Below are 20,610 nucleotides of genomic sequence, written 5' to 3'. Positions count from 1 at the left end.
TGCCCAGCCATTAGTCAGTGAAGTGGAAATCGGACGTTCAACGCCTGCCTTGGTTGACCGCAGACGGACTCTGCGGAGGTAATCACAGAGGTGTCTAGCAGGTGCTTGCTGCTTGAAAGCCTTGTGCGCTCTCCATTACGGAGTAGGGGTTTGGATTGGATGGAGGAGGAGGGGAGAATGAATTGGCAGAGGTGCTGATGGCTTCTGTATTATATGGGAGTCTGACAGTTGCAGAGTAAAAGTTGGAGCAATCACTTCTCGTCAGTCTCCTCTATAATAGGGGTGGACCCTTTCCTGTCCACAGGGGTCATTCAGTCATTTTATTGAGCCGTGTCCCTTCTGACGACGCCATCTTTTCTGGACATGGTGTGACCTTTTGACCACTGCTGGGACTACTACTGGCCGTTTCCAGCAGAAAACACCGGTGGCTGTCCATGCCTGTCCATCTATAAATGACTCACTACACTATGCATTAGATGATGCGATGATTCACTGTCCTCTGTGACCCTGTATGCCTCCCATTATGTGGAATCTATTCAGGAAAGACATAAACGGGGCTGACTTAAAGCTTTATAACCCTCCAAGAATAGGCCAGTGTCCTACAGCCTGTGTTGGTATGTGTTGATAATGATAATTAACAAGATACAGACACTTCAAAGAGCTAACAAAACAAAGCCACCTCCATGACATTTAGCAACATTCAGCTTGCAACATTATCATGTATAGCCTAAATGTAGGATGATTTGCTCTTTTCAGTGCATGTAAGGTAAAACAGGTCTTTTAATGTGTTAAGGTCACTTAATCGTTTGGTATATCTCATTATCATATTGGTATCTTGCAACTCACAAATGCCAAAGTACAATCCTAAATTATTAGTAAATCTTACTCTGTTACGACAAAATATTTCCAAAGACAGACACTAAGGAAATAGCTTGGATATTTGAAAACATGGACTGACTGATACATTGAATAGCACTCTTTGGATTTATTTTGTTTTTGATCGTGTTTTTGGCAACTTTTGTTTTCCACAAACGTAGGCCTACCGCTAATCAGCAGCCACATTTTCCACCCTTGGCGAAAGCCATCATAACACAAGGTGTGTTCTAGCAGCCACAGCACCACCACACCACAGCTGCGCTTATCGCAGCTTCCGTGGAAACAAGTGTAGCCCCAGAGATGGCAGGATCATCTTCACCGAAGTATTAGAAGTTCGGTACAGATTTTATTTGAAGCAGATATTTATGAAGCATGACGATGACCAATATAATCTGTCAGCCCAATTTTGAGACAGAGGATTGTGCATAGATTTCTCAGGCCACACAATGTTACATTAACCAAAATACGTTCTGGTGCCAAATAGTTATAGTCCCAAAGAGTTTAGTGCTTTAAGTATTATAATGTCCTCTGTAAATTACTGAAACAGAAAGTTTGCTTCAGTCAGGCCATGACAAATCCTACATGAGAAGGCACTATGCCGACTGTGGGAAACACTGGGACAATGGATTATCAAGCGTTTGCAGATATAGCAAATGGGCTGTAACCGTGGGAACGGAGAAATCCATTCTTCTGCAGTAGGCTATTCTAGAGATGTAGTCTAATATGCAGTTGTGCACAATCCTCTACATATGATTACCTATGCATGCAAAAATGGGATTAACCTATTACGTTCATCTGTGATGCATTTAAACGGTGACTCTTAACTTGTCAAAACATAAACAATTAACAGCAAGATTGATAGCCTGACCTCTTCACTATTTAAACAACTTTGTTACACTGAAAGACAACTATCTTCCGTAGGCTACCGGACTTTACCACAAAATTATGAATTTTAATTGATCCTCCTACTCTGCTTGATGTAACAGGTCCACCAACTGGGGTCGCTTTAAGAGACGTCTCCCCTTGTCCGTGGTTGATATGGGATTGACAGAGATAAGCCACCTCCTACCTGCCTTTTTGGATCGCTTGATAAGACTTCCTCCAAGTCCAACAGTCACTCCTACGATAGCGTGGACTTCACTTTTGATACCACCATAGCATCCAGTATTCGCAGGCAGGGAAAACTGGATGGTAAGTTTAATGAATCGCCGTGCTTCTTTTGTTTGTAGGCTACCATCATAATTGACTGGGTCGCTGTTCCTATGTTTGTCAGGGTTTGAAAAAGTAGGCTACCCCAAATATTTGTTGAAATCTGATATTAATCATATAGGCTGATTGTAAAAAATCAGAGAGTGTACAATGTCACGACGAGTTGTGAAGTCATGCCATTGAAGTAGCTAATAGAAATAATATTATGATTATGAATGTCAGTCGTCAGGCTTATGAATGCAATTATATGTATCCGCGTTTGAAACCTACACTCTTCTGCAGATATTAGCCTAATTAAATTTGTTAGTGAACAACATCTGAAAAATCTCAACATTTCGCAGTCATAATGCAGTGTAGCCTACATAATCCATAGCCTACTGTTTAATAACAGCAATAGCCTGAATTGAATTTTAATAATCAATCACAGTTTGAATAAATTTGACTCGAGCGCTATTTTATGGACCGTGTTCATTTGACTCCATTGTTTACAAAGCAATTAAATATTGAGTTACCTTTCAATTAAGGCTGTGATCCATTTTTATTCTTCGAACAAACGTTCCAGTGTTGTTGGCCACATCTCTCATACGAGCACATGTAGAGATGAAAGTTTTATTTTGTCAAATGCTATTTTTAACGATTTCACTAGTATGTTTTTTTTTTAATTATTATTAGTGATAGACCGATCATTACTGGTCATCCTCCGCTACAGTGATGCTGTATACAAACTAAATCTGGAGCAAGGAACATGCACTAATGACTAGAAACTTGGGGCTTCAAGACACACAGGGGAGGGGAGGAGGATCGAATCAAAGCCTTGATTCACATTCGGTGTTATCACAGAGCTGAAAGACGTGGGTGATATTCTTTTGAGCTCCAAACTGCTATTTTACACTTTCCCCCAATGCTTGTTAGCAGCACCACACAAGGCAGCGCGAGGATCTCACATCAGGAGTCATGTGCAGTCTATGTTGCATAAAAACACAGGAAATATACAGAGCTGAAATAGTTTGTTTTTAGTGTGAGCAGGTGGACCACAATTAACATAGTAATCTTTGGGATCATGCCAAGAGTCAAAGCAATAAAGGATGTTACTGGTAAAAAAAAAAAAACACTGCCCACTCTCTTCCCCTTTTGTTAGTGAATGATGAAATGGACTTCCAAGGCAGCTTGTATTGTAACATACAACATACAATTAATTAAAGCATCACAGAATCATTCAAAGGATCTAGTTATAGATGCTATGCTGTGCTCTTATTTATTCAGGGCTAGTGTTTGATCTACTATTCTGTTTTAAGAGGTGAGCATATGTTTCACAGCATCATACTCTACTAAACAAATGTTTGTGCTTTTGCAGAGTACTTCAAGAATAGTTATCAGTTTTTTTTTTTGTTCAGCACAGCTGTCAGCTCTGATAGTAATGCACAGTAACTGGGTCAGTCAGGAGGTGACACCTCGATTACTGAGAATGTTACAGTTGCTGGGAAAGAGATATAAGGGCCATATCAAAATCTAAGTCAACTTGAGACAGACTTCCTTAACAACAAGCCAACAAGATTTTATTAGCCCCCTCTTCAAGCTGAAAGCCACCAGATTGATATGGAAAGTCACACATGTTGGCTATGAGCCATTAGCCCAATCACAACCAAACCGTAGCTTGGCAGGCATATGAAAACAACATGCTCAAATTTTCCCCATGTTACATTATGTTGCTAAATATGTCTGCATCAAACTGTGCCAAAGAAACGACTCTGATGATGGCAGTTAATGGGTGAAAGCAAAGTCTAAACGCTTTGTTTTGATTGTGATAGCCAGGCACCCATTATGCTTTCATGTTCAACCGTAAGAGTAATGAAGCCTCGCTGAAAAATATATTGGAACAGGCTATATGCTGCTGTTTGCCACAGGTCATTAGCTGTGGCTGGGATATCTCTGCTGCATTGATCGCTGATATCGTTCTCTGGTTGATCTCGCTCACTGTGCACAGTAGACTTTTTTTTCTGCATTTTTCATTATATTGACAGAATATGTTACCCTAGGCAAAATTAACACTACAGTGAGCGCTGTGTTGTGTGCTTTTGTGTTCCAGTCAACTCAGCTTTATTACCTTCCCTCGTCATAAGAGGAGAGGAGAGTTTAAGCACAATAAGAACTAACAGAAGTCACATAATATCAGAATCAAAGAGCACTCGTTTTGCACCTCTCCGTCGGACCTGTGACGTGACCCGACCACTGCTAAAATTCCTTCCAACAGTAGTGACAAACTCGCTGGTTGTCACCATAAAAAATGTTTGACAGTTTTCTTTATTTCCTGCACAGCAGTAACAAGTCAAGTAGCCCACACAGTGGACACTCTGTTGCCCCTGCATGGGCTTATAGGGCCCCTATACTCTTTTACATCTGGAGGGAGTTTGGAAGGGCTCTTTTTTGGTCCTTAAGTCAGCAGTCACTTGCTGTGGTGAACCGAGGAACTCACACAGGGACTACTGTGTGTCTGTCCGCTAAGGTCAAAGAAAGCCCCTGAAATATGTGGCCATACAATGATGTTATCTTTGAAAAAGGGTCTCTATACTAGAGTATTATGCAAGAACTGACCAGAAATGGTCTTCCCCTGTCCTATCCATCATTCAGGGTAAACATGCATCTACACATATGATTTTGGTCAATTATATTCATTTTGGTCAATTATATTCCAAGTCAATTGTATATTATTACAGATTGTATTCTCATCATCTGCTTGGTTAGGTCAGAAAGTCAATATTTACCTTCGATTTGAAACAAGCAGTGAAACCTGCATATTTCAAGACTTTGATTTGATTTCCTATCCTGCCTTTGCTAGAAGTCTGAAAAATATCAAGCATACCTGAATCATCTGGAACGATGACAAAGCTCTTAGAGCAAATAAAATATCTGGCTTGATTAGATTATTCCCTGTCTGTCTGTCTGTCTGCCTGTCTATCTGTGATTGTGTGTGTGTCTGTTTGTGTGTCTGTGTACACCCATTGATCTCTTCTCTTGCAATCTTCCTCAGACTTGTTAGAATTCTGTTCTTGGCTATTTTAAAAATCCTCACTTGCTGTTCATCTAATGTTCTTTACCACTGCATGCACACATGTAGCAATATTTGTAATCTTAAAAATGTTGTTTTTCATTTGCCTTGAAGTTCAGCCATAATCTTGATACTGAAGTTATATTACATTAGTTAATCTAAATGTGAAACTGGGCCCAGTTCCCCAAAAGCATCTTAAGCCTAAGAGCGTCGTAAAGTCCCTCTTACGAACGTCTTAAGATTTGCCGACTGTTTCCCGAAACCATCGTAGCTTAAGAGCGTTGTGAAAACACTCGTAGATCTACGAGTGCTCCAGAGTGGTCGTTACCGGCTAAGAGCGTCTTAACAGTACTTCTCACTGAGGTCACCAACAGGACATACAGAGGAATTACAACTTAGAATAGGCTACATAATCCAATTTACGTTCCCATTCTTTATTGTGCTTACCTGTGATTAATTAGATTTTAGCGTGCAAAACAGCATAGCCTACATTTAATGGTCATAATAATGTGATGAAAAGCGGACAAAAATGCAATCAAGTTATGAAACGAGACGTTGCCAGAATAGTTTGCCATTATCTTTGCTAAGTGAGGGCTATATTTTATTAGGCCTATAAGGGTACAAGCAGAGAAAGGAGCATGTGGTTTAGTCTGTAAGCCTACTGCAAAAATCTGAGCCTACACATTTCCTCACTTTCTTACTCGACTTCTTTCTTATCTTCAAACGTGTTTTTAAGTGACACAGCGAAAAAGTATTGCATGGTGCAACAATCTAATCTTAAATAATTACAATTATTTATGTCTCTGTGTGGTATATAACCTACTTGGGATACATGCAGATGTCAAAGTGTTTCTATTTTCGTATTGATGTGAATTAATGTGTAGATCCGAAGTTTAAATGGTAGGCCTATAGCTGTGACGTGCAGTCACCTGACATCACCGTCAAATCAGAGGATATTTCAGAACTATTAACGTGGACAGCTCCCCTTAAGAGCATCTTAAGAGGAGTGCACGCGCGTTCACGCTACGAGCATGTTCGGGAAACAGTCGGAAAAACCAAAGGAACAATCGTAAGATGAATCGTAGAAAACTCTCGTAAGACGGGTTAAGAACACGTTTGAAGATAAGAAAGAAGTCGAAAAAGTGAGGAAATGTAGGCTTAGATTTTGATGCAGTACAGACTAAACCACTTGTTGCCTTCTCTGCTTTTTACCTCATAGGCCTAATAAAATATAGGCTTCACTTAGCAAAGACAATGTCAAACTATTCTGGCAACGTCTCGTTTCATAACTTGATTGCATTTTTGTCCACTTTTCATAGGCTATGCTATTTTGCACGCTAAAATCTGATTCATCACATAAACACAATAAAGAATGCGAACGTAAGTTGGATTATGTATTCTAAATTGTAATTCCTCTGTATGTCCTGTTGGTGACCTCAGTGAGAAGTACTGTTAAGACTCTCTTAGCCGGTAACGATAACTCTGGAGCGAGTGTTTTCACGACGCTCTTAAGCTACGATGGTTTGGGGAAACAGTCGGCAAATCTTAAGACGTTCGTAAGAGGGACTTTACGAAGCTCTTAGGCTTAAGATGCTTTCGGGGAACTGGGCCCTGCTCTTCCTAGCATGGACGATTCCTGCACAGAGATGTTAAGTGATTCTGTTTCCCCCGTCATGTCAAAAACCCACCAGCCACTCCCAGTTTACTCTGGAAATGAGATCGGGCCACTCTCTAATCACAGGCAGAGTTCGCCGGGCTTAGTTGCACCACTTCATTAGAGTCAGGTTAGCTTCCAGCACCACAGGTCAATATGGATGCTCTGTGGATGTCAGACAATAGGATTTGGGGAGGGCAATTAGATCGTCACCAAGGCGTTAAACCTTTAAGCGGAGAGCAAGTGCTGAGGGGTGATTTATCACTGGTGATCAGCCAAGCAGTAAAGATATTACTGTATTGCTCTGTTGCGTTGGAAGTTTAATGTTTAAATTGAACGTGCTTTGCACTTCTCGTCTCCTCACAGCAGAACAGTCACGACTGCCGGGACGAGGAGCACACTGTTCACAACACGCACAATCAAAATGCTTTATGCTCTGCTGAGATTACAAGATATCACTCCATAGTGCAAATGCCCCTCCAGCTAGTGACAGCACTATATTAGTTTTTAGAATCACCTCAGAGTCAAGTGAAACTATAGCTTAATTACATCATTACATACTCCTACAAAATATGTACCATAATGAAATACCAGACTCTGACGATGTACGATATTGGACACTCCACAGGTGGATTAACTATGAATACAATAAAAATGTAATTTAGAATATAAGGCAGGAGCTGGCAGTGTAAAGTAATATTTCAAAGAGCTTTCAGCTACTGACTGATGAAAGAAAATTATCTCCTGAGTTAATTAAAAATATTTTTGGAAAGACTGAGTCGCTTTATGGAGCCATATTTTGAAGGAGTCATTAGAAGAGAGATAATTACACACAGAATTTTATGAAAGCCCCCTTCGTTTTCTTAAACAGTAGGAGTGCGTGTGGTTTGTGAGAGCACACATAGAAGAAGACATATTACTGTATGTGTTCTCACAGGTGAAATATTGAAATCTCTTTTAATGAATATCCCTTTAAAGCTTCTGTCCAGAGATCATGAGCATGATATAACAACAAAACAGCATGAGTTTGATTTCACAACAGCATTCTTTGTATAACATTTATTGATTCTCAACCTCCAATTACTGTGTGAACAAAAGAACCTCTTTTAAATCTTTATCTGTATTTGCACTTTCTCTACTAACAATGCTGTCAGGCTGCAGCAGTTAATCTGCCCATGTCCTGTTGAGCAAGACCACAGCAGTACAATAGGAGGACGGCGAGGCGAGGCCGCAGATTTGAAAGTGTAAAGGTGTGGGGTTTTGAACATTCTAACATAAGATTACGTTCTGTAACAATTCAAGGTTCCAAAATTCTATGTTGAATTCAATGAACCCAGATATTCTTTAGAACGTTAATTTTCCAACATTCCCGTCACACCGGTGTGACGGTACACCTTTAAGGGTTAATGGAACGGTTTGACATCCCCAGAGATAGTGTGACTGAGGTGCTGGATAGACTGAGATATTGATTATGTGGCTCTGGCATTTCAGGTTCTGTGTGCCCGTGCCAGAATGTTCACACTCTCAGTGAGTGTTACATCTGAGTGTTACACAGAATTGTTTACTTTCCTTTCCATATATTGTTTCATTTTCTTCTGTTCTACTTGGTGACATGAATTTATCAGCTCAGTGGTTTAATACAGAAAGGGTCAACATGATCTGACTTTCTGATCTACCGAATTGTCTTTTCGTCGTTCTTGTCGATATGAATCCCACCTCTCTCCTTCTGGCACACATTAATCTTAATGACAGGTAATGGATTCACTGTCAGGTTTTCATGGCTCTTCAAAGTGAGCTTTTGTGTGTTCCCAGTTTTTCACAAAGCGCCAAACATCCTCCTCTACCCTAACAGACAAATTCCCTTGTTAGGGTGTTCTAAAGTCTAGAGCTGCTGTCTTTCCCAACATCTAATCAGCATTATTCATGCACTGTTACAGAAACACAAACCAAACTGTTCTGCATCAGTGAATGGATATTGTTGTCACAATGTCAGCGCATACAATGAGAGAAACCCAAGTGTGATCCATAGAGGGTATTAAATTGAAGCAATATTGAAAGTTGTTCATAACATCCTCTCTTAGTAAGGGTGGCATCTGGTCTGCGAGCAGCACAAATGTTCTTAGCCACACATTCTCAGTTTACATTAGAGCAGAGGAATTAGCTATAGATGAATGTACTACTACCACTTGTATGTGGTACTGTGGGCTTGACCTTGAATTGGGGTTTCTGTCCCTGTCAGATGCAAAACACCACTTCTGTTAGTGAGGTGATCCAAAGTCACAGTATGTGTTCATTTAGGGAGTCAAAAGAAGATTTCACAAGCAGTCCACATTCTCTGTCAGTGAGCATCACATTACATTAAGTTTGCTTAAAAAAAAACAGTCATTTTCTATTCCAGAGGCTCATTTTGAAAAGAAAGCCAGATTATCTCACAAGTGTTACATTCTGCCTACTAAGCTATGTAACCAGAGAGGGAAGACCACGCGGATTTTGCCTTATAAAAATGTATTTATTTAAGTTAAAGAATTAACAACGTAGGTTAAGTAAAGTCAGTATAAATGATAGGTTGGGAAATAAAAGTGTATGCGATATGAGAATTGAGGTGTCGTGCGTAAAGAAACAAATAGCCAAAATGGTGCGGGAGAGGAGGATAAGCGGCGGCCTCCACAACCAGGTCTGGCGAGATCTTAAAGCCCACGATCCAGGAAGTAATCACACGCGTCGCGCCACACCTGTGCCACACCTGTGCTTAGCCCACCTCTAGAGGAGACGCAAGACAGGAAAAGAGCAACAAGGAGGAGGAGCCCGGCAGGTCCGTGACACAAGCAAAACAATAATTGAGGGGCGACTTAATATTCAATACTTAAATCCTGTACACTCCGGTTAATGGCTCAGACTAATTTAACGCCTTATATCAGTGTAGTCTCACTGTTTCTGACAGTCAGGTTTTTTCATGAATACATAATATTAGATATGAACTAGAAAACGCAATTCCAGGGAATTACCAGTGCATGAAAATGCAAAACATATTGTGTGAAATATATTGTTAAAACAGATGATGTGCTAATTGGCAACCAACATGATGAGGTTTAATATAGTTGGAATGACTGAACTAGGTAGATGAGGTTTAATATAGTTGGAATGACTGAACAGTTAAATAGGTGGATAGTTTAAAAGGTTAAACTATTTGCTAGGTAGATGATGTTTAATATAGTTGGAATGACTGAACTAGGTAGATGATGTTTAATATAGTTGGAATGACTGAACTAGGTAGATGAGATTTAATATAGTTGGAATGACTGAACATTTAAATAGGTGGATGGTTTAAATTTAAGAGAATGAGACTGTATGCTTAAAGCCTGAGAAACTGACAGTTGATGCATGTGGCCGGAACACCTGGCCTAGGATTCTAATTGCCTAAGTGCTCTATTATGATGTCATCAGCCCATGTTAAGTCTATGGGGACATTTTGAATAGTTTTTAATTAATAGTTTAAAAAGTATAAAAGTTACAAAGATGAAAAATACAAAGCCCCCATGTCCTAAGTAAGACCTACGTAACATAGTTTGAATGAAGTTTCTACGTTAAACGGTTGAAGCTGCATTAAATGCGTTAGCGGAAGAATAAGAACTAGAAAAGCATTTCCTGAAGGAAATACAGTGCATGAAAATGCAAAAAATATGATGTAAAATATCATACAGAGTAAAAACAAACTATATTGGTTGCTAGGTAGATGAGGTTTAATATAGTTGGAGTGACTGAACAGTTAAATAGGTGGATAGTTTATATGGTTAAATGATTTGCTTGGTAGATAAGGTTTAATATAGTTGGAATGATTGAACAGTTAAATAGGTGGATAATACTTAACTTAGTTAACTTAGCTAATGTTTTCATTTTTAGTAGTTATGCTAACTAGCATGTTAGCATTGCTAACATGCTAACTATATTAACCAAGTGACTTAGCTAACCTAGCTAATCATTTTTAGCAGTTTTGCTAACTATGCTAACTAGCATGCTAACATGTTAGCATGCTAACTATGCTAACCATTTTACTTAGCTAATCATTTTTAATAGTTTTGCTAAAAATGCTAACTAGCATGCTAACATGCTAGCATGCTAACTATGCTAACCATGTGACTTAGCTAACTTAGCTAATCATTTTTAGCAATTTTGAAAAAAATGCTAACTAGCATGCTAACATGTTAGCATGCTAACTATGCTAACCATGTGACTTAGCTAACTTAGCTAATCATTTTTAGCAGTTTTGCTAAAAATGCTAACTAGCATGCTAACTAGCATGCTAACATGCTAGCATGCTAACTATGCTAACCATGTGACTTAGCTAACTTAGCTAATCATTTTTAGCAGTTTTGCTAAAAATGCTAACTAGCATGCTAACATGCTAGCATGCTAACTATGCTAACCAAGTTACTTAGCTAACTTAGCTAACTAGCTACAGTGGGTAGGAGTCATAGTTGATGACAAGTAACAGTTAAAATGGCTGAACAGTTAAAAAGTTCAGTAGTTTAAAGGGTTAAATTGTTTAACAGTGAAGTATTGTAGTGAGGACTTTTATTTTGAAACAGTTTTTGGCAGAGGAAGCAGTTGAACAGGATGTGTAGTCTTAATAGGGCCAGTTTGTATGCTTAAAGCCTGAGAATGGCAGTTGATGCAGGTGGCCCGAACACCTGCCATAGGATTCTAATTGCTTAACGGCCGTATTGTGATGTCATAATCTAATGTTAAGTCAATGGGGAAATTTTGATAGTTTTTAATTAATAGTTTAAAAAGTATAAAAGTTACAAAGATGAAAAATACAAAGCCCACATGTCCTAATTAAGACCTACGCGGCAATGTTTGAATGAAGTTTCTACATTAAACGGTTGAAGCTGCATTAACTGCGTTAGAAGAAGAAGAATAATCAGAAGAATAAGAAGAAAAAGCCTTGGAATAACAGTACAGTGCATTTTCATGCACTGTAATAAAATGCCTAGGAAGAACAGTACAGTGCATTTTCATGCACTGTAATAAAGCTAAGAATAAGAAGCCTAGGAAGAACAGTACAGTGCATTTTCATGCACTGTAATAAAGCTTGGCTTTTAAAGATTATTACAAATTGGTCATCCCTGGGTGTAGTCTCTCTGAAGTGGCCCAGCCAGTCTTTCAGATTATTACAAGCATTTGTTTATGTGTTTATCTAGGTAAAGGCAACGAAGATTGTCCAGAAGGCGCAATGGCATCTTTGGTCAACTGACTTCAAGCAAGCAGGAAGTACCACCTAACTCACTGCAGGCAAATAACAGGTCAAGATCAAAGACATGTCTCATTTCAATAACAGCAGTCACCCCTGGTTTGGGGACATGCCAAACTGGGAAGATGTGGGTAAGTGTCCGACGTCCGTCACCGGCACCACCTTCTTAATCGTGGCGTATAGCGTGGTGCTCGCGGTCGGGCTGGTGGGCAACACCTGCCTGGTCTTGGTCATCACGAGGCAGAAGGAGATGCGGAACGTCACCAACATCTTCATTGCCAACCTATCCTTCTCCGACATCCTGGTCTGCCTCGTGTGCATACCAGTGACCGTCATCTACACGCTGATGGACCGCTGGATCCTCGGCGAGGCGCTGTGCAAGTTCACTCCCTTCGTGCAGTGCATGTCCGTGACGGTCTCCATCATCTCCATGGTGCTCATCGCCCTGGAGCGTCACCAGCTCATCATCCACCCCACCGGCTGGAAGCCCGTGGTGGGCCACTCCTATCTGGCCGTGGCCATCACCTGGATGGTGGCCTGCTTCATCTCCCTGCCCTTCCTCTCCTTCCACGTGCTCACCGAGATGAACTTCCACAACCTCACGCTGCCGTTCAACCCCTTCCCCGACCACCTGGTGTGCATCGAGGACTGGCCCACCAACGAGAAGCGGCTGGCCTACACCACGTCCCTGCTGGTCTTCCAGTACTTCCTGCCACTGGCGCTCATCCTGCTCTGCTACGTGCGCATCTTCCTGCGGCTGCACCGGCGCCGGGACATGGTGGAGCGGACGCGCGACGCCCGGCAGAAGAAGGCCAAAGGCTCCAAGCGGGTCAACATCATGCTGGCCTCCATCGTGGTGGCGTTCGCCGTGTGCTGGCTCCCGCTCAACATCTTCAACACCGTCTTCGACTGGAACCACGAGGCCATCCCGTCGTGCCACAGCGACGCCATCTTCTCCGCCTGCCACCTCGTGGCCATGGCGTCCACCTGCGTCAACCCCATCATCTACGGCTTCCTCAACAACAACTTCCAGAAGGAGCTCAAGGCTCTGCTGTACCGCTGCCGCTGCTGGGGGGCGCCCGAGGACTACGAAAGCTTCCCCCTCTCCACCGTCAGCACAGGCATCACCAAGGGGTCCATCCTCAGCAACGGCTCTGTCAGCATTAACGCCTGACAATGGACAAAAAAGACAAAAAAGGAGGAACAGGGAGTGTACAGTGTACTGCAGCAGGCCATGCGCTGTGGACAGTGGAAGAGGAGGCTGCCTCTCTGGGCTGTAGTTGATAGATATGAATATCCACATGACGCCAATGCACAGGTCTAAACCAATGTTTTCATTGGCACCTGAACAGGACATAAGTTGGACTAACCCATGAAGAGACACAGCACTTATTCATTTAAGACTTGAGGTCCTGCTTAAGGACCCTCGGTTATAGGACTGGTTGCAGACATTAGAGAGGTCATATGGCTTGGTTTGGTCATGTGAGTGTTTTGCAAGACCAGCTGTAAAAAAAAAAGTATATTGTTGCTGAATGTTGTGGAATATATATGCTGAAGCAGCTGTTGCTTTGATAAGAGAGCTGATAAGGAGTTTCTCTGGAAATGTAACAAGAAACTTTAACGCTTTCCCAAATTAAACTAGCAGCACAGTATTTATCTGAGAGTTACATGCAAAATTATATTTTACCATGCTTAGAGGCACATGACATCAGGGTAATGTATTATACTCATCAGAGGAATTAAATTCAGCATTACGTTACTGTAAATCAAGAGGCTCTTATCTGAGAGCCAGTGTTAATATTATGTAGTCATGCTAATGGTTTGTTTGATAACTTGATATTTTATGATGTCTGAACCACTGTAATATACTATGATGTAATTTGTGGTGATTGTGTGGCATTGCCTTCTGATTGAAAAAAAAAAAAAAAAACAGGTTGTGTACTTTACTAAGGTAGCTTTTGTTAAGTGATCCCTAATTATATATATTTTGTTGCTATATTTAATTTTCTATCTCTTATTTCCGAGTCATTCCAAAGACTTTTTCTGTTGTGGGATGGAAAATGGAAAAATCTGTGTTCAGGAAGTCACCAAAGACTGATAGATGAGCCTAGCCCAGTCATGGATGGATGGATGGATTTGTTGTTCTCCCATGAAACCACATGGCTCATTTCATGAGGCAAAATAGGCTTCTAAAACAAGCACCACTATATACCACTATATACCATAATTCTTGAAATCCAGATTAATTTGTTCATGAAGTGTTACTCCGAATAGGGGTTGAAAGATTTACTAATTGCCTTGCAGTCTTACCATCAACATATTTCAATAGTTCTAAAGATTTGAAGAGGCATTATTTTACAGTGTAAAGTAGATCAGTAATATGATACAGTATAATTCCTTATTTGACATCTGTATATCTGATCAGCAACAGCAACAAGCTTAGTGAATGTAATATTACAGATGTAATAGGTGTGTGTGTGTGTGTGTGTGTGTGTGTGTGTGTGTGTGTGTGTGTGTGTGTGTGTGTGTGTGTGTGTGTGTGTGCGCATTCTTCTAATTGTCAATTTGTCAGTTCTATTACTTTCAGAAAGAAAATGCTTTGAAGAATTTATGTATCAGTAATCTCATGTTGAATATAATGGTCACTCAGTGTGTGTGTGATGTTGATGTGTGCAAGTGTGCATTTATGTGTGTATGTGCATTTGTGTGTGTTTTCTCTGTGTGTGTGTGTGTATGTGTGTGTGTGCACTTTGTAGGCCTTCAGCTTTGGATTGAATGTATTGACAGAGATAAATGGGTCCAGTCTAATCAAGAAGTTACCATTGCAGAGCTTAAATGTCTACACTGTATATAATGAATGTAACCCACTCCTTATTTAAAGTACAGTACATGGATGCATCTGTAAAAAACACATGCATGGGAAAGAAGCCAGATAAATGTGGCAATATGCTATAACACAATTAATACTATAAATATTTTATGGAATGGACATTTGATTATTATGTCTGCTATGTCATATAGATATTCAGTAGCAGAATACCATTTGTGTCCTACAGCATTCCAACATAATTACAATATCTGTGAAATGGGATTGTGCCAAATTAACCTTATTAAACCTACCATATTGTCTTTGGCAACTAATTACACTGTATCGAGTTTAAAACATTATGACATTAGTCACGTACATTTTGTCAATTAAATTTCCAGGTTAAGTACCTTTGTAACCCCCCACACACACCCCAACACAGAAAAAATGTGTTTTCAAATGGGCAACAGCATCTCATATTGACTGACCACTGATGGTTTCAGATCCTCAGAGCTCAGGCAGAATGCCTTTATTTACCCTCTGACATAGTGGGTCACCATATTTTACTTAACAAATACAGTACCTTGCTATTTGATGCACTTAGATTGATCAGCTCCTGTGAAACTGAAGCATTTTGTTTTTTATACTGCAATTCCTTGTAAAGTGTGCCGTGTTTCTTCATCATTTTGTATCATTGTTTTTCATTATTAAAAGGGTGAAAATACACCATTTGAATGATGCCTTCACTCTGGTTTTGTGTCTCGCTTTGTCCCACACATTACAGCTGAACGCACACACACATCGGGTGCCTTACATAACCACCAAGCCTTCACAAGTTACAAAGTGCCAGGTTTCTATTGCTGCTCCAGGCCACGTCCATCGAACACCAATCATCCAACTCGAGGCTCTGTTGGCGGAGACCTTCTCAGGGTAAAACGAACGCACGCATGCACACACACACACACACACACACACACACACGCACACACACATGGTTCTGCCTGCCAGTATCCAGGAGTCAAATACACCCCCCCTTTATACCCAGCAGGCCTGGTGCGGATGTGCCCGAACATGACCCCAGCATGACTGGGCCAGTGTAACTGGAAGCTGTAAATTAATAGGCTGACTTGAGGGAGATGACTGATATTTCACATGTTGTGTGAAAAGCATGACATTGCACTCCCCAGTGTTCCCTGCCATACTTTCAGCCGTCACGGCTGCACTGCTTTGTTGTTCGGTGTACAGTCGGTGAGTGCAAAGGATATTTTTGTCTTCCTGCACTGTATATTTCTACATAAATGGTATGACACAAATAACAACAAGGGTAATGATGCGGAAATCAACCTTCTTACTTCAAAAAGCAGTTTTTTGTCAAGGCACTCGAACGAAAGTTTGGAAGAGACAGGGGAATTCATGTGAAGATAAACAAAGCGATTTCAGTGTTGAAATTCTGGGTTAAGAGTCTGATTTTCCCACATTTGCATTGCTGTCCTCAGGAGCTCCATGGAGGGTGAGGGATCTAGGCCATACACTGAAAAAAATGGAAATAGGGGGTCTTTGATTTGACACAAATTAATTTGATATATGCAACATGATTGTTTTATGTTCCGCTTGCAAACGTGTTTTAATTAAGTAGATTTCAAGAGATAATTTTGAATGCTGGATGTAGACATTTTTCTTGTGTTGATCGAAAGTGAAAATTTTAAGTTCAGACATACTCCAGAGCAGCAGGTGGCTGTAATGTGTCATTAAAAAAAATACATAGTAGTAGAAGAAGAAGTTTTTGAAGCATGGTTTGACCGTTAAAGTTTGGATATCTATCATCAGTGACTGAAGTGGAAGAGAGAATGGCAAATCGAATTAGCCTACTGAAGGGTAAGTTTATCAACCTTATGATCATGTTATATTAGACAATAAATCTCCTAGCTGTTTTCTTACAGTATTACAGCGTTGCAAAGTTGACCCTTGATGTCTTTGTATTATTTTTTGGTCCGTTTCTTTCTACCAAGTTAACGTTAGCCTAACCAACCAGTTAGCTGCATCTGTTGGGCGGTTGGAAAAATACATAAATCATAGTAAAGCTAAATTGGGGTTGGTTTGGTACAGTCCATTAATTTGATCACGTTTGAAGCATAATAAGTTGTATGTGAGTGAAAAGCCTGTTAGCCTGTGTGCGCCAAGTGTGTTGCCAGCAAATGGCTGCCTAAAAGCAAGCTAGCATAGCCACGTGGACAAAAAGCCATTTGCAAAGTTACATTATAGCATCCAAAAACGTTTATCCCTAGGAAGTTGTCTCCCCATATGATGAAAATATGAAATATAAATATTTTGATTTGTTTGTGCAGGCAAAAAAACAGGCAGTACAGTGTACGCATACAACTTTTTTGTTACTGAGTCTAAGATGTAGTGATGTTACTGTTTGAAGTCACTGAAGTTTGATCTTTTATTTATTTATGAATTTACTGTTGATAAAATGAATGTCTTATACACCAATAAATGCCTGTTATGCCAGATGTGTGGTGCAGTATGCGTATGTTTTGTCTGGCACTGTCGTATGAAACTAATTTTCTTCCTGCTAATCTTATTTCAGATCAACACGGAATTTCAAAAGAATCACAATTGTCCCACTTCAATCCAAGTTCCTGTCTCCAAGCAATGATTAAGCAAATTACTGATGTGAGTAATGCAGAGTTTTAATCATGCAAACCTTACAGAGGCTAATATTTTTGATCATGTTGATATTGATACTTCTTCACATATTGTTCTATTATTATTCTATTATTCATCACATCCTAAAATTTGTGATGATCTCGGGAAGAATAAAGTATCTATCTATTGTATTCGTCTAACTTTTTGTTTCTTTTTATCATATGGTCGTTTACAACAGTGGCTGACTTAAATGAAACTTGGATTAATGTGCTAATCAATAATGTTTTTATTTCAGTGTGATATAGATGCTGGCCGAGTGTCTCCTGAAGGGACTCTGTATCTACACGGGGGAAGATCCTGAAAACTTTGTGCAGGAATATGTGGTATGTACATGAACATGTCTATTTTTCACATTCATTTCTCAATAGGGCTTTGTTAGAGGGTCTCATTTTCTTACTGTTATGTGCATTTGTCTGCCTAATTCAGGTCATGGATGAAGTTGAAGACAACTGTTGAGGTTTATGTCCTGAGAGAACATGAGGACACTGGGGTCGTACTCCAAGGAATAAAGTTTTTGACAGATCTACATGGCCGTTAGCTGTCACTGATGATGTCGGAGTTGATAACCTCATGTACCTGCCCGTGCTTAGATACACCTTTGAGGCATTGTAAAAAATCTTCATGGAGCTGGATGAAGGCAAACTCCAAAGGTTGGTTAAAGAACAACCTGTTTCAGTGAATGACTTTCCATTTTTATTTTTTGAAAAAGAAATACTGTTTTTACTATGTTGAAACCTGAAAGGACTATCAATGGCTGAGTGACCACGGGTCATGAAATCTTTTTGTGGATGTTTTTTATTATTATTAATTATTAATTATCTTTATTTTAGGAACTAGAAATGTCACCTTTTGGTCAGTCATCTTTGAATCTGGTCCATCAGTCTTCAGGCCTGATCTCTCACTTTCTTTCTCTTCTCTCCCTCTCTCTCTTCCCCCTTCTCTCTCCCTCTCTCCCCCTCTCCCTCTCTCACTTCTCTCTCTCCTCTTCCTCTCTCACTCCTCTATCTTTCTCCTTTCCCTGTGATGTTTGCTGCACTTTTTTCCATTTGTCAATTGCTGGATAAAAAACAATACTGTGTATTTCATGTTGCTTTCAATAAAAATTGACTACTAAACTGACTTGACTCTTTTCAGTAAAAAGATGTATAACAGATGTCTGCAATTCTAGAAAGAAAAAAAAAACAGTTAAAACACACTGTTCTGTTACTATAGGGACATAAAACTTTAAGAGTTTATTTTTTTAGCATTAATAAATGAAGTTAGAAGTACCTTTTACAATCTATTACTATTGACATGATAAAATTACTTTTGCATTACACAATACATTGGTATTACATAAATATGAAGGTATTATCTTCATTCAACATGATTTTTTTATGTAATACGATGTGATTTCAATGTGTAGGTTTTACAAGAAACGATTAACTAGAACAAAAGTGTAAAAATTGTGTCAGCTGGACACATTCTGATTATGTGGGACCGATGTACACATTAAAATCATGTAAATTCAAGGAACTTTTTTTTTCAGTGTACCCTCCCATCTCCTGCTCTAAGCAACACCTGACACATGAGACTGAAATTAAAGGTACATTTTGTGATTCTAGAATAGATAGATAGATTGATTCCTTATTAATCCAAAAAAGGAAATGTAGGATTCTGGTGAATGGTTGTTGATATATGAGCTCATCATGATATATGAGAATGGTTGTATGATATATGAATTGCATTACTCCCTTCTGCTGTTCGTGTTCATGATAGCAATGTGTTGTTTGGGCTGGAAGAGTAGTGTATGGCTCAGTCTGAGCTGCTTTGTTTCTGTCCACAAACTGGACAGCTAAAGACAGTTTTGAGGAGCAATTCACTAAATTAAAAAAAACATATTGGGTTTTAAAATGCTTTCACAGCCCACAATGCTTTGAGCTCTTGTTAGTTGAGTGACTGTTATGCCCTTTCTACTATTAGTGTATGATATATTCATGATGTTCTGTAATACCTCTAAAATATTTGCCCTCCATAGTGTTAGTACAGTCTTATATTACACTGTATATTACAGTCTAGTATGTCCCAAAATACTATAAGATTCCTATAATATAATTAGTCTGAAATTACTGTAATATTTTGTCCCAAGATACTCAGATTCCTATAGTTCTTTTTCATGAGGGTGGATTTGGAGTAAAATGGAGAGATGCTTTTTCTCTTCTCTCCTTCTCTGCAAGACTGGATTCTCTGTGTATCTGGACGTTTCTCACTCAGTGGTGTCTTTTGCGACAACATGTGGCCTCATATCTTATTCCTATTTTGTAGTACTTTACCTTCCAACCGTATGGAGTATTTGTTTTACTCCATAAAAGGTCTCTTTGTGGCTGAGAAAAATTGGGAATAAATGTACTTTGGAGATATGAGCCATGCCTGGCTTGTTTCTCCCTGATAATGAGCCTGGCCACGTCAGCTCTGTTTATCACTTTGACATAAATATTTTGGTGGAATCACAGAGAGCCCTTGCCATAGTACTAGAGAGTTATCAAAATCTCAAAACCTCATGTCCTCCAAAATAACAAAACATTGTAGAGAATAATAAATGTCCTCAGGAGGACTAAATCCTATTCTACCCACTGTTTGAAGTTAAAAAGAGATTTTACATTCAGAATAACGACATGTGTTCTGTGTCTTTGGGGTTTGTTTCTCGCTGTGTGTCTGTGGTCTTCATCCAAGTGACAATGCAAAGTTCTGACATGCACGCCTGTGTTTTATCTGGCTGTAATTACCTCCATCAATCTCAGCCTTGTTCAGTTAAAGAAGCTGACAGCTTGGTGCGTGTCAACATGGCACGGAACAGTGATCACTCTCTAGTCTTGTCTTCTCCACACTCTATGGGCACTGTTAGAACATTTCTCTGAACAATCTTTCAATGCTTGAAAAGCTTGATGTGCTCTCTAGTCTTATGGTCTGTCCACACTGCGTAACGGCCCACACAACGGTAACTGAAATGTGCTGTAAAAATATAGCTGTATGTAGTCCACAGTGCACCACACACTGTTACGATAATCTCATGAAGAACG

General features: G+C 39.8%; 1 protein-coding gene and 1 long non-coding RNA gene across 3 annotated transcripts; both read left to right on the top strand.

The window, feature by feature from the left end:
• The first annotated feature begins 2,005 nt into the window (after positions 1-2,005).
• On the top strand, positions 2,006-15,588 carry npy8br (neuropeptide Y receptor Y8b). The gene is made up of 2 exons (XM_076270504.1): positions 2,006-2,067; positions 11,987-15,588. Exon 2 carries the CDS (start codon positions 12,104-12,106, stop codon positions 13,208-13,210), a length of 1,107 nt encoding a protein of 368 aa, XP_076126619.1. The 5' UTR covers positions 2,006-2,067; positions 11,987-12,103; the 3' UTR covers positions 13,211-15,588.
• An 891-nt stretch (positions 15,589-16,479) lies between these two features.
• On the top strand, positions 16,480-18,666 carry LOC143105731 (uncharacterized). Of its 2 annotated transcripts, XR_012983527.1 has the most exons (5): positions 16,480-16,717; positions 17,433-17,518; positions 17,787-17,874; positions 17,978-18,201; positions 18,382-18,666. It is a non-coding gene; the product is annotated as an uncharacterized LOC143105731 (long non-coding RNA). The 2 variants fall into 2 exon arrangements; XR_012983526.1 differs by having other exon boundaries at positions 16,508-16,717; positions 17,978-18,666.
• The last annotated feature ends 1,944 nt before the right edge of the window (positions 18,667-20,610 follow it).

The sequence above is a fragment of the Alosa pseudoharengus genome, unplaced genomic scaffold, assembly GCF_046254945.1.
Source record: "Alosa pseudoharengus isolate Yale_2024_CS ecotype anadromous, Long Island Sound unplaced genomic scaffold, YU_APseudo_1.1 YU_APseudo_1.1_scf_6, whole genome shotgun sequence".
Taxonomy (NCBI): Eukaryota; Metazoa; Chordata; class Actinopteri; order Clupeiformes; family Clupeidae; genus Alosa; species Alosa pseudoharengus.
This window is presented reverse-complemented; position numbering and strand designations above follow the sequence as displayed.